This window comes from Postia placenta (genome assembly GCF_002117355.1).
Source record: "Postia placenta MAD-698-R-SB12 unplaced genomic scaffold POSPLAscaffold_7, whole genome shotgun sequence".
Taxonomy (NCBI): domain Eukaryota; kingdom Fungi; phylum Basidiomycota; class Agaricomycetes; order Polyporales; family Adustoporiaceae; genus Rhodonia; species Rhodonia placenta.
The window spans coordinates 1,043,810-1,056,445 of NW_020169838.1; the positions used below are offsets into that span (position 1 = coordinate 1,043,810).

Sequence of the window (12,636 nt, forward strand, 5' to 3'; positions counted from 1 at the left end):
GCGAGGGCTGGTAGTCCCAAGGAACTGGGTTGATTGCGTTGTTCGACGTGATGGTGGATGAGATGTTCGACTAGGTAAAACTAGGAACGTAGCTTAGAAAGTTCGACCTTTTGATACAATGGTCTTTACTCCTATATCGATGCCTGACTCGTAGACGACGAGCGAGGACTTATGGACAGTACGTCGTCCTGAAGATCGAGCGAGGAAGTCGAGAATGACCACTACCCCAAGCGAAGAGGAGCAGAGACTTGAATGAATAACTAGGTCGAACTTAGGGTTCGACCGACTAATGGTACAACTACTTATACAAGTACCGACTGCGCACGGACCATCGTGTCTATGTGGTCGTGTTAGTGAAGAAAGAAACGTAGTGGTACGATACCAGGCACGAAGTGCGCACGGACCCCATTATGTAAGCTACATAATGTTCAACCTGCGGGTGAGCGCTAAAACAGGCGCCAGTATGGGCGCTAGTAGTACAAGGAATAGAACGGAAAGACAAATGTTTCATCTACATCACTGAAGGGTCGCCTGCTCTCATCTTTGCCTGTGAACAAAAACCGTGCCCTAATCGCACGCCTCGATCAATCGAACAGAACTCTGGGCATTATCGAGCCATCAGGAGGGCTCAACACCCGCTCGGCCCCCGCAGCCCCCACGCATCCCGATCTGTGTCTCGGCAATCCCGCCCTATCTCCCCTAGTGCGCGCCTCCCTCAAACTGTCGCTGGTACATGTCAAGAAGGAGGAGACCCCGATCTCCCTAATGACTCTGCGTCAGAGTCAGAGCCTGAAGCAAGTGAAGAAGGAGTCTTGGAGCCCGAGCCTACACTTCATGGTCAGGCCGCATCGCCGGACACACTCCCCTCCACGCCTCCAGTCCCTGTCGTACGTAACACCACCTCCGGGCTTCCTCCCCCGTCTGTACCGCCGTCTCTGCCACGAGGCTGCTCGCGCACGCGCTCCCCTTGAAGTCCGCCCCACGGACAGCCACAACCACCGCCTCTGCCCCCGGGCCGTCCTCCGTCCCCCCCGCCGCCGGTAATGGCCACACCAGCCCCCATTGACAAGGAGGTTTTAAAACTCCTCCTCCCCCTCCGCTATGACGGAAAAACCGTTGTCGAGTGCAACCGGTTTCTGTCCCAGTTGCACATCTACTGGCAGGTAAACACTGTGTTAACCACCATCGAGCTCAGAGTGCACGTTGCCCTGAGCCTCCTCGATGGCGACGCGCGAGCCTGGGCCACTCCGATCTTCGCCCAGCTCGTCTCCATACAAATCGGCACCCAGGGAGCATCGACCCCCTTCACTGACGAGGCCACCTTTGCCACTGCCTTCAGGGCACGCTTCGGCCACCTTGACGACGAGGTCACAGCACAGGTAGAACTTGCCAAGCTCTGTGCTGACAAAACCATGTGTGAGAAACGCACCGCCACGGAGTTTTCTGCGCTGTTCAAGGGTCCGGCGGACCGTTCTGGGTATGAGGACCTGGAACTCCGCAACAAGTACCTGAGCAGCATCCCCTCCCATGTCTACTGAAAGATTGAGCTCGAGATGTTCACCATGTGGGAAGATGCTGACAAGAGCGCCACTGAAGTCAAACAACAACTCAACATTAGCCAGGCACATTGGCCTGAGTTGAACAGCTTCTTCTCAGCTCGAGGACGAGGACACAGTGGACCACATGGTGGTGCACCCTGGCAACAAGGCACTTCGGCCAGCATTAATGCAGCCGTCGGAAAAGGAGATTTCCCCGGTGAGTGCTTCGGCTGTGGGAAGAAAGGGTACCGACACTTCGAGTGTCCCAACTGTAAGAATAAGCCTTACACAAAACACACCGACACGTGGGCTACAGTTGCCTCGGGTACCACCTGGGCTATGACAAGCACCCCCATCACTTCACCCTTGGCAAGTACAAGTGCCACTTCAGTGAATACCAAGCTGGCAGACTTGATGGCACAGGTGAAGTTGATGCATGAGGAGCTCGAGCACTATCAGGCAATGAAGGTTTTTGATCTGGTCCACGCTTCGTGCTGCACGCATTGGGCAAAGGACTTCATGTAGCAAGTATGATGTATTGTCTTCTGCGAATGTGTATGAGGTGGACCATGGGTCCCAACATTTCCACATCCCAGTTTGACTCAAAGGAAAAAGATGGCACAAAGATATAATCGCTATGGTGGACAGCAGAGCCACCATGAAGTTTATCAACAAGCAATTCATTACCGAGAATAAGGTGCAAATGCGGAAGTTGAAAGAACCGATTCCACTATACAATATTGATGGCACCCTCAACAAAGATGGTAGCATCCCGGAGGTAGCCGTTCTTGAAATGCAGATAGGAGACCATATGGAGGAAATGGTCTTTATGGTCATGGACATCGATCCAGAGGATGTGATTGTTGGCTACACGAGCACAACCCCGAAATCGATTGGAAGACCGGCTCTCTGAACTGTCGTGATGTCCTGAAACGTGCAGTGCCAGGATGACTGGCCGGATGGAGCAAGCAGTGACTGTGTGTGATATAGGGGTCAGGCCCACGGTGTGCAGGTGTTCGCCGAAATCCAAACAGTTGGTTATGAGTGCTTGCCGGAGTAAGGTACTCCCAGACTTCGAACCCGAAGAAGATCCAGTAGAAGTAGAGTGGGAAGAAGCTGACTTGATCGAAGCCTGGGAGCAGGGTGTCATGTTTCCAGGTGCTCCCCAGCTGTTCATCACAGCAGGACATACATATTCTCAACTGTTTGCTGAGGAAGAGATCAAGAAGAAGGTCATCAAACCCACCAAAGAGTTGGTACCAAAACAGTACCACAAGTTTCTGAAAGTCTTCTCCAAAGAAGCATCAGAACAGCTACCCGAAAGGAAGTCATATGATCATGCAATTGAACTCGTGCCTGGCTACTCAATGTTCCATTCGAAGGTGTATCCCTTGTCGAACAACAAGCAGGAGGAACTTGACAAGTTCCTAAAGGAGCAGTTGGCGAAGGGTTACATAAGGGAATTGAAGTCGCCAATCTCATCCCCCTTTTTCTTCATCAAAAAGAAGGAAGGGACGCTTCGACCCGTGCAGGACTACTGCCGGTTGAATGCGATCACAGTTAAGAATCGCTATCCTTTGCCGCTGATCGCCGAAATGGTGGATAAGCTCCACGGTGCTACGCTCTTCACCAAGTTTGATGTTAGATGGGGATATAACAATATCCGGATCAAGGCCGGTGACGAATGGAAGGCGGCCTTTGTGACTAACCGGGGACTGTATGAACCCCTGGTAATATTCTTCGGCCTCACCAATTCCCCCGCCACCTTCCAGGCGATGATGAATGATATCTTCCATGATCTCATCGTCGACGGAAAGGTCCTCGTGTACCTGGATGATATACTCGTCTTCTCCACCAATAAGGAGGAGCATGAGAAGGTCACGCGCGAGGTCCTTCACCGCGTTCGGGACAACGATCTGTTCCTGAAGCCTGAGAAGTGCGAATGGGATGTTCCTGAGGTTGACTACATTGGCTATGTGTTCGGTGGCGATGAGGTAGTGATGGATCCTGCAAAGCTGAAAGGAATTAATGAGTGGCCAGTACCCCGGAACAAAAAAGACATTCAGAAGTTCTGGGGGTTCTCCAACTTCTACCGCCGCTTCATTAAGGACTTCGCTAAGATCTCACAACCACTCAACCAGCTCACAGGGAATGACCCATGGCATTGGGGTGAAGAGGAGCAGCACGCCTTTGATGAGCTCAAATGGCTCTTCGCTACGACACCGGTCTTGGTGTTGTATGATCCCAATCGAGAGATGCACATTGAAGTTGATGCTTCTGGGTATGCCACTGGTGGTGTTCTGATGCAGAAGCAGGATGATGGCAAATGGCATCTGATCACCTTCCAATCTCACGCTATGGACTCTGTCCAGCGTAACTACAAGATCTACAATAAGGAGATGCTAGTGATCATTGAAGCACTGGACGATTGGCGCCACTATCTCGAGGGACTACCCAATCAGTTCGAGATCGTCACTGATCACAAGAACCTCAAGTACTGGCGCACGTCACAGCACCTCATGTGTCGTCAAGCGCGATGGTCACTGTTCCTGGCATGCTTTGACTTCTGCATCACGCATAAAGCCGGAACATCTAATGGAAAGGCTGATGCCCTGTCACGCCAATCAGACCATCAGGTCGGCAATGAGGATGGTAACACCAATCAGGTGGTCCTCAAACAGGAACACTTCTGCATTGCTGCCACCCAGCGTGGGCATGCTTCGGTGACAGCCGATCAGTCGCTCCTGAAATGCATCCGGGAGTGTTCGGAGAAGGATCGGGCAGTGGCTGAGACACTGGAAAAGGTGCAGAACCTCAGGCCGCCCCAGCTACGAAAGGGCTTTGAGGAGTGGAATGCCAAGCAAGGGCTTCTGTTGTTCCGCGGGATGGTCTACGTCCCCAAGAATGCGGAGCTCCGGCGGGATATAGTCAAGATCCACCACGACTCGCCGATCGCCAGACATGGTGGTCATGCCAAAACCCTTGAGCTCGTGTCGCAGAACTACTGGTGGCCTGGGATGTCCAAATTTGTCAATAAGTACATAAGCACCTGCGACGTGTGCAACCGTACCAAGACATTCCCTGCCAAGCCCCAGGGTCCGCTGAAGCCGAACGAGATCCCTGAGCACCCGTGGCAGATCATCACGACCGATATGATCGTCGGCTTGCCAAAATCTGATGGATTCGACTCGATCCTGGTCACCACCGACCGCTTTACCAAGCAGGTCCACTTCTCGGCCTGTCATGAGACCCTGATGGCAGAAGGTGCAGCAGACCTGTATATCCGCAACGTGTTCAAACATCATGGGGCCCCGGCCAAGGTCATATCAGACCAAGGTCCCCAATCCGCATTGAAGTACCTTCATGCGGTGTACAAGGGTCTGGGGATTGAGCCGGCACTGTCCACAGCATTCCATCCTCAGACCAATGGCCAGACCGAGCACTGGAATCAGGAGATCGAGCAGTACCTGCGTGCCTTCACAAGCCACAGGCAGGATGATTAGGTGAAGCAGTTACCGCTTGCAGAGTTTGCACTGAACAACCGAGTTCACTCCACAAGAAGACACTCCCCCTTCTTCCTGCATCAGGGGTACCATCCTGAGATCCAAGTGTGGATCAATCCGATGTCTGCGATGCCCGCAGCTGCTGATCGGCTTAAGATCCTGAAGGAGATCAGGGATGATGCGCGCTCCGCACTGGAGCTATCAGCTGAGCGGATGAAAGTGTACTATGACAAACATGTGCAGGAGGCACCGGTCTTTGCGCCGGGGGACAAGGTCTGGCTTGATGCTCGGAACCTTAAGCTGAAACAGCTGAGCAAGAAGCTCAGTCCCAAGCGCCTTGGGCCCTATGCCATGCGGCAAAAGCTCGGAGACTTAGATTATGAATTGGTTCTGCCGAAGTCGGTGCCAGTGCACCCGGTGTTCCATGTCTCCTTGCTTAGCAAGTACACACGCAGCGATATCCCGGGCCGGGAGCCAGAGGAGCCACCTGTGATCGAGGTTGAGGGTGACGAGGAGTATAAGGTTGAACGGATTAAGGATTCGAGGATCTTCCGGCGTCAACTACAGTACCTCGTCAAGTGGAAGGGTTATGACGACTCGCATACATCATGGGAACCAGCGCGCAATGTCGCCAATGCGCCGGCCCTCATAGCCGACTTCCACCGGAAGAACCCGAATGCCCCACAACGCCTCAACACTGCCGTCTTTGGTGGTCTCAACTTTCAGCCAATGCCTTTGCCACTGACAGAAGCACACTGCCGCTCCGGGTGGGAGATGGGCCGGGGGGCCTCGCATGAGGTCATGCGCCGTTGAGGGGGGGGGGTAATGTCACGAGTTGGTACGGCGTCTAGCCGTTTTTTAATTTTTTCCTTTCCGCGGGCTCGAACCCGCGACCTCTGTACTACATGCTCGAACGGACAAGTCCTTATCTACTGTATGATTAGATTAGATGGGACGGCAGTGCGCGGCACAGCTTGGGCTCTGCTGACACAGCCGCTCTGACTCACTGGCCCCCAGGGCTGCGTCAGCATGCTGCGCACGGGCCAGCTACGCATGGACCAGCACGCACAGCCTGCCCTCATCTTCCCTTGTATAGAAGCCGGCCTTTGCTGCCCTAGGGACCTCAGTTTCGACCTCTTGTCCCTAGGTCAGTAAGCATCCTTTGTATTCCTTTTATTACCTCACTAATATATGTTATCTTGTCCCTAGCCTTAGGTTTGAGCCTTGCTCACCATCGCTTCGGTAAGACCCAGTCGAACGCCCCCAGCGTTCTTGTTAGGTTTTTCCCCTGTCGCTTGACCCTAAGTCGTGACAGCAACGGACTGAGGTACAATATCCATAGCCTTCAATATCACCAAGAAAGGTGGTCCACTTGAGCCCATTACCTTCAACTGGAAGGACCCACAGCCTGGGGAGATTGTCGTGAAGGTCCTCGCGTGTGGTGTGTGCACCAGGTACGTCAGCCGCACGCCAAGTTTAGTGCCTACATACTAACACCAGCATCTGCAATGACGAGGCTGCGAAGCACCAGGAGTGGCCTGCGGTGAAATACCCTATTGTTCCCGGTCATGAGATCGTCGGCGAAGTCGCGGCTATCCCGTCCACCGAATCGAAGTGGAAGCTAGGCCAGGTCGTCGGCAGCGGCTGGCATGGCGGTCACTGCCACCTCTGTGCCACCTGCCGTGTCGGTGACTACATGATGTGCGAAAAGCAAGATGTTAACGGTGAGACCGCTACCGGCTTCCTGTATACCGGCTGCTGACACTTCACCATTAGGAATCCTGCGTCACGGAGGGTACGCTCAGTACGCATCAGGAAAACCGGAAATTGCCTAACGGACTGAGATCAGCCGTTTCAGTGCCGTCAGAAGGCTTATGGTCAATTAGTTCGCCTTAGTTCGCCTTAGTCTGTTAGTCTATTAGAACCTGAATTTTATGCTCTTTATTTTCGTCAGTCAATTTGTCTTAGCAGCCTCAGCCGGCCTCAGTCATCTCAGTGCATCTCAGGAATAGCAAATTACATTGTAAACATCAGCAATTTAATCTATAAAGTGACAGAAATGGAACACAGCGCAAATTCTATGCTATGGAAATAAAATACTGTCTGTAGATGATCAATCTCCATCCTCCGACTCACTGCTAGGTGTATCATACACGGAATGCACTAATCCTTTGTGCGCAAGCCTCCTACATCCCTCTCGCCGTGCCTCATGGTCGACATCACGTAGCGTGCCCAGCACAACAAGCTTGAAACAATACATACAGTGCCAGGTCCCCATCACAAGGTAATTGCGTCGACCGTATCCTCATGAAATCAACATCCAGGTCAAAAATTGGCCTGAGCACCACAGCAAGAACTTATGTTTGACCTGTTATTAGTGACGACGAGTCCAGCTGATTAAATTGTTGAGTACTTACCGCCATACTACTATGCCCTTGGATTTCCAAGTTGTCCGACTCACCATCTACATCCCGTAAGCTTTCCTGGCCAATAAATCTGCTGCTGTGAGGCTGACTTTGAGTGTTCGCACAAGTCATTGATCAAAGTGACGTGGGTATGGGACTTGGCGACAGCGGATCAGATGGTGGTAATGGAGAAGGCGAGGCGCTTGCGAGATACCAGTCACTTGAGATACTACAACTGGCTTAAGGCGCATAAACGTATATAGGGAGAGAAATGTATTCCTTCAAATATGTGCTCTTGGTAAAGTGGTTGCAGTGTGGTACGAAAGCGGTTTGATGATCGGAGTTGTTTGGGTGCGGGGGTTCGATCCCTCATTTTGGCAATCGCTTTATCCCGGGCTCCTGCTGGCACACTGGGCTTGTGTGACCGACTGAGATGACTGAGACGACTGAGACGCTTTCCTCAGTGCGCTCAGTCACTTAGAAAATCCCTACTTTCCTGATGCGTGACGCTCAGGACGGAGGCTGTCTGTGCGGTGCCCGATGGCATGGACCCTGCAGAAGTCGCACCTCTTTTCTGCGCAGGTGTCACCATGTTCAGTACGTATCGAGGACGTACTCAAGAAGCTATCGTGCTTATCCATCCTTCTAGACGGCTTGCGCAACATGTCTGCCAGGCCGCCGGACTACGTCGCAATCCAGGGCATTGGGTACATACATGTCTTCTCCCTTTTTTGCTCAGGCCGCTAATTCTTCTCAAAGCGGTCTCGGCCACCTAGGCATCCAGTTCGCCAAGGCCATGGGATACCGCCCCATCGCCCTCTCTTCCTCGGACGCGAAGGAGGAGCTCTCGAAGACGCTCGGCGCTGAGGTGTATGTTGACGGCTCCAAGGTCGACCAGGCGGAGGCCCTGCAGGAGCTCGGCGGGGCGAAGCTCATCATGTGCACCGCGCCGAACGCGGACGTCATCCACACGCTGCTCCCGGGGCTTGCCGTCGGCGGTGAGCTGTGCGTCGTCGTGCTGACAGGCGAGGCCCCGATAAACCTTGGTGCGCTCGTCACAAAGCGGTTGTCGGTCCGCGGCTGGCCGAGCGGCGTCGCGCCAGACAGCGAGGACTGCGTCAAGTTCGCGAAGGTGCACGGCATCAGGACGATGGTGCAGAAGTTCCCGCTCGAGAAGGCTGAAGAGGCGTACAACCACCGCAGCACGGCGCGCTTCCGTGCCGTTATCATACCGTGAAGGAATGCGAATTGGTCTTGGATATGTGTCGCAAACTGTCTCAGTACCAACTACTCAACAAAATTTGCGTTAGCACAGCACTAGGATCGAGTGATCATGAGATATTTGGTACCTCTGTATATCGTCCCAGCTATGAACAGTGATGTGTGCCTCCGGCAAATGAAGTACACACTCGATTTCGATGCGGCCAAATTGAATTCAACCGATCTTCCTTGTCTCATCGGAAGTTGTCTACGGTCGTCTCTTATTGACATACACCTGTAAGGCCATACACGCCTGGTTGTATATGTTGTCCATATAGCAAGCGGCAGATTTTGGCCGCGCCAACTAGATGTTGCTCCCTTCGTCGCGCAGGCATGACCGTTCATGACCTATTACGCAGAACAGTTGGCAGTCGATGGTACATTCAATCGAGCGCCGTCGATATAGGTGCGCGTCTTTTACAGTTTGTGGCGCTATTTAGAAATTGCTGCGAAGGTGCAAATATCTATTTTGCAGAATGCAGGCATGCTGTACACCATTGCGTTTATTATAGAACTTACCAAGTCTCGCACCATCATGCTATATCGCGATGAACACAAAGCACAACCCCGTAGACGCATTCAGACCCTAGGATTTGGCACTCTTATACCTTACTTCCAGTGCCTGCGCAAGCTGACAAATTCAGGGACTTCATGTGCTGCGCAAGTCTCGCAGAATGTCATCATATGTACGTACATGGCACAACTGGACCACCAAATAGCTTCTGCTACAGATGAGGCTGCTCACGAAGAGCAAGATGGCAAAACATTGACCCAATGCTCGGACAACATCGCGACAGAACAAGAGTAGTCTGAATCGAGTTTCGCAAGCAACAGACGTCATAGCAGCGAGCCGCGAAGTGCACTGAAGGACGGGAAACGCATGCGGCCATCATCCACCTTGTCCAAACCTCATACGAGGCTACACCCATGTCGCGCATTGCGCGCCGTGCGCGATCGTCACTGGCTCCATTGTATGTCAACTTGGCAAAGAGCGTGGAGCGAAGGTGATTGGCATATCCGGGTCCACGAAGAAGTGTGAATGGCTCGAGCAAGAGCTGGGCAGTTCAAGGATGACTTCTCTAAGGCAGTAGGGACGCTAGACATATTCTATGGCATCGTAGGCGGCGAGGCTCTTGACCTGGCGTTGGCGAGCATGAACTTGCATGCCCACATCATTATTTGCGGTACGATACTCGACATGTATCTTATGCGCTTTGGCTGACACGATGTTCATGTCCCACAGGAGGCGTCTCCCAGTACAGTGAGTCTATGTAACCTTGTGTCTAGAAATACATCTCATGAAGCTGGCTTAGATACGGCAGAGCAGTATCCCCTGCGGAACTATTTCCAATTACTAAGCAAACACGCTACGATGCGAGGGTCCAGCTTGTGAGTTGTTTTATCATCTGCTCACGCGTCCGACAACTTACACCCATACCAGATATGACTATACTGCTCGCCTTGAGTGTTGAAACGCGCTGACCCGCGCGGTCAGGAATGAGCTCGCGAGCTCGGGCGCGCGAGTAGCCGGGGGCCGGAGGCCCCTATCATAGTATATAACGACCCCGCGCGATGTACGTACCGCACGCGATTGTCCCTTACGGGCATCGCTAGCTCGTGGACAAACGCGCTCGCCGCGCCGTCACACCGGTTGTTCCAACATTGAGGAAGGCCACAAGTACCTCACTGAGCTCATTACGAAGGGAGCTATCAAACAGCGATACCACATTCTTAACGGCTTGGATACCGCACCTGGATCACTTGGAATACTCTTCCGCGGAGAGAACGAGGGTAAACTGTATGTGTGGCACTTGAACTCACATAGCGCAGTATGATTTAACATGTCGTTGTAGGGTGGTGAAAGTCTTCGACTAGCCTCCTTCATGATGCGACATCTCGAAAGATGTAGTAAGCCGGGTCTATGAAGCTTGATACAATTTGTGTATACATACCCCTTAACAGAATGAGACCGAGAATGCCTCTTGATGGCGCAGGATTTTCACGTTAGCGACCGACGTGCAATTGCATGGGTCGTCAGAGTGTGTCAAATCTACCCAGACGTGAGAAGTTGACGACCGTCAGGCACGCCCCTGATTTTGAATGAATGCGAATACTTAGGGGTATACCCGAGTTCCTAGTGCGAATCTCAACCACTACCACCAGGGTCGCTATATCGAGGTCGTCGATGCGCGCACCATGGGCAACATCAATCACATTGCCACCAGGCTAGGAAAGCTCCTGCATCTTGCCCATCAGGTCTCATGTGCGCCAAAACGTGCTCGAGGACGATAGGCAAGCAGCCAGAGCATCCCTCGATGCGAGCGGATACTATAGTAGCACGACTTTCGCAGGGAGCGGCAGACAATCCAAGCCTTGTCTGAATTGCGAACAAATGCGGCCAGAGCGTTGTATCTCTCAGAATATCGGATCCAGAATGACAACAGATACAGAAGACGTGTATTCAGTTTACATAATACGCCTCCTTCAAGGGTACCAGTGCCTTCGATCAACTTGGGCTGCCCTCGGTTAAGTGACTGCATCTCGGGGAGAACGTGACAAGCAGAGCAACCCACCTATCCAAATCTGTATGCACCCTTGAACGACGCAGGCAGTGAGGGCCCTCGGTCAATCTAGTCGGCACTTACACGCCAGCAGACCGGACGCAGGCCTAAGCAGTGCCACCACACACCTCGTGCTGGGAGCGAGCGGGGTCTAGCGGATCAAGCTGGACGGTCCATGTCAGAATTCTCAGCTATTTCCGCGTGGATCAGTGGGATGGGCGGTCTGTTAAAAGGTACGAGCATCAGTGCAATGCCTGCTCCGCGTAATGACATCGGCAAGCTTGGGCCTCAGAAGCTGAGCCGCATACGCAGAACACAGCATCACGACACGAGAGGAAGGGTCCTAGAGCTGTTTCCTGGGAGAGAAACACCGTTTACGGCTTGTCTTGTTCTCCGCGCCGCCACAATAACAGGCCCACTGCATGGCAACCAGCCTATTCTGTCCAATTTTGTCTGCATTTATCAGCTGTCGGAGTTTCTTGACTCGAAAGAAGCTCACATATCGCTGATCTGGCTGTGCGTGGGGTCCTAAGCGTGATAATGGAAGGCACTTGCTCCGACGACGTGAGCGCTTACCGAGCGCCTACGAACTCGTTTTCCTGGTCATAAAGCGAGCAACATGAGCATTTCCCCCTACATTGTGTACCATCCAGCACGCATCGCGCAACCATGTCTTACCAACAGAACTCCCAACTCTTCGCATACCTCGACGACTCCCAACTGTATGGGTCGCCTCCCGCTTTCCCATATCTTTCGCCACCGACGCCACCGAATCTCCCCCTCTCGCAACTATCCTACTCTCGCCCCGCCTATGAGCAAAGCTGTCAGGAGTGGGATCAGGTATGTCAGCCCAGGTCTTGTTCAATATCTCCATTAACACTCCGAAACAGTTCCTACCAACAATAGGGGTGCCGTACCCCATGTACATGCCGATGGCATCGCCGCCATCTGTCACCTCGCCCGGCCAGTTCTACGGCCAGCCCTGGACATCGGAGGAGATAGCGCATCCTCAACCGTATATCGATGTCGCTGCCTTTCGTCCTTCGAGCGACCCCTCGAAGCTATTCCCGAACGATAGTCAATGGTCATCTGCATCTGGTGTGTCGACTTACACTGCACCATTGACCTCCCCCACGCCATCCATGACCTACGCCAGCACGGCGTCTTCTCGTGCGTCGACCTTGTCGAGGTCATCCCCATCAACTAGCCCATCTAGGATCTTCAGCGAGGATCCCCACATAGACGAAGATATCGATATCTTCGCATATCTGGGGGGTGAGTGGCCATCTGCATCACCACTAGGCCAAGTTCTTATCTCGCATTCGTTAGGCACGCCCAACTCTGCGCTCGGGCTCGCGCACGTGCCGAG

The 12,636-nt window shown here is 53.0% G+C and overlaps 3 protein-coding genes across 3 annotated transcripts; all 3 read left to right on the forward strand.

Moving 5' to 3' along the window:
- Positions 1-424: 424 nt before the first annotated feature.
- On the forward strand, positions 425-1,538 carry POSPLADRAFT_1056781 (hypothetical protein; the record flags this gene model as incomplete). The annotated part of the gene is made up of 3 exons (XM_024480833.1): positions 425-439; positions 526-887; positions 974-1,538. 3 exons carry the CDS (start codon positions 425-427, stop codon positions 1,536-1,538), a joined length of 942 nt encoding a protein of 313 aa, XP_024338991.1.
- Positions 1,539-6,070: 4,532 nt separating this feature from the next.
- Positions 6,071-8,683, forward strand: POSPLADRAFT_1056785 (hypothetical protein; the record flags this gene model as incomplete). The annotated part of the gene is made up of 7 exons (XM_024480834.1): positions 6,071-6,131; positions 6,384-6,495; positions 6,542-6,765; positions 6,818-6,836; positions 7,961-8,043; positions 8,096-8,153; positions 8,206-8,683. The coding sequence occupies 7 exons, from the start codon at positions 6,071-6,073 to the stop codon at positions 8,681-8,683; spliced, it is 1,035 nt and encodes a 344-aa protein (XP_024338992.1).
- A 3,253-nt stretch (positions 8,684-11,936) lies between these two features.
- On the forward strand, positions 11,937-12,628 carry POSPLADRAFT_1056786 (hypothetical protein; the record flags this gene model as incomplete). The annotated part of the gene is made up of 3 exons (XM_024480835.1): positions 11,937-12,107; positions 12,158-12,542; positions 12,597-12,628. Coding segments are annotated over 3 exons (588 nt in total), but the record flags the coding sequence as incomplete, so codon positions are not given.
- Between the last annotated feature and the right edge of the window lie 8 nt (positions 12,629-12,636).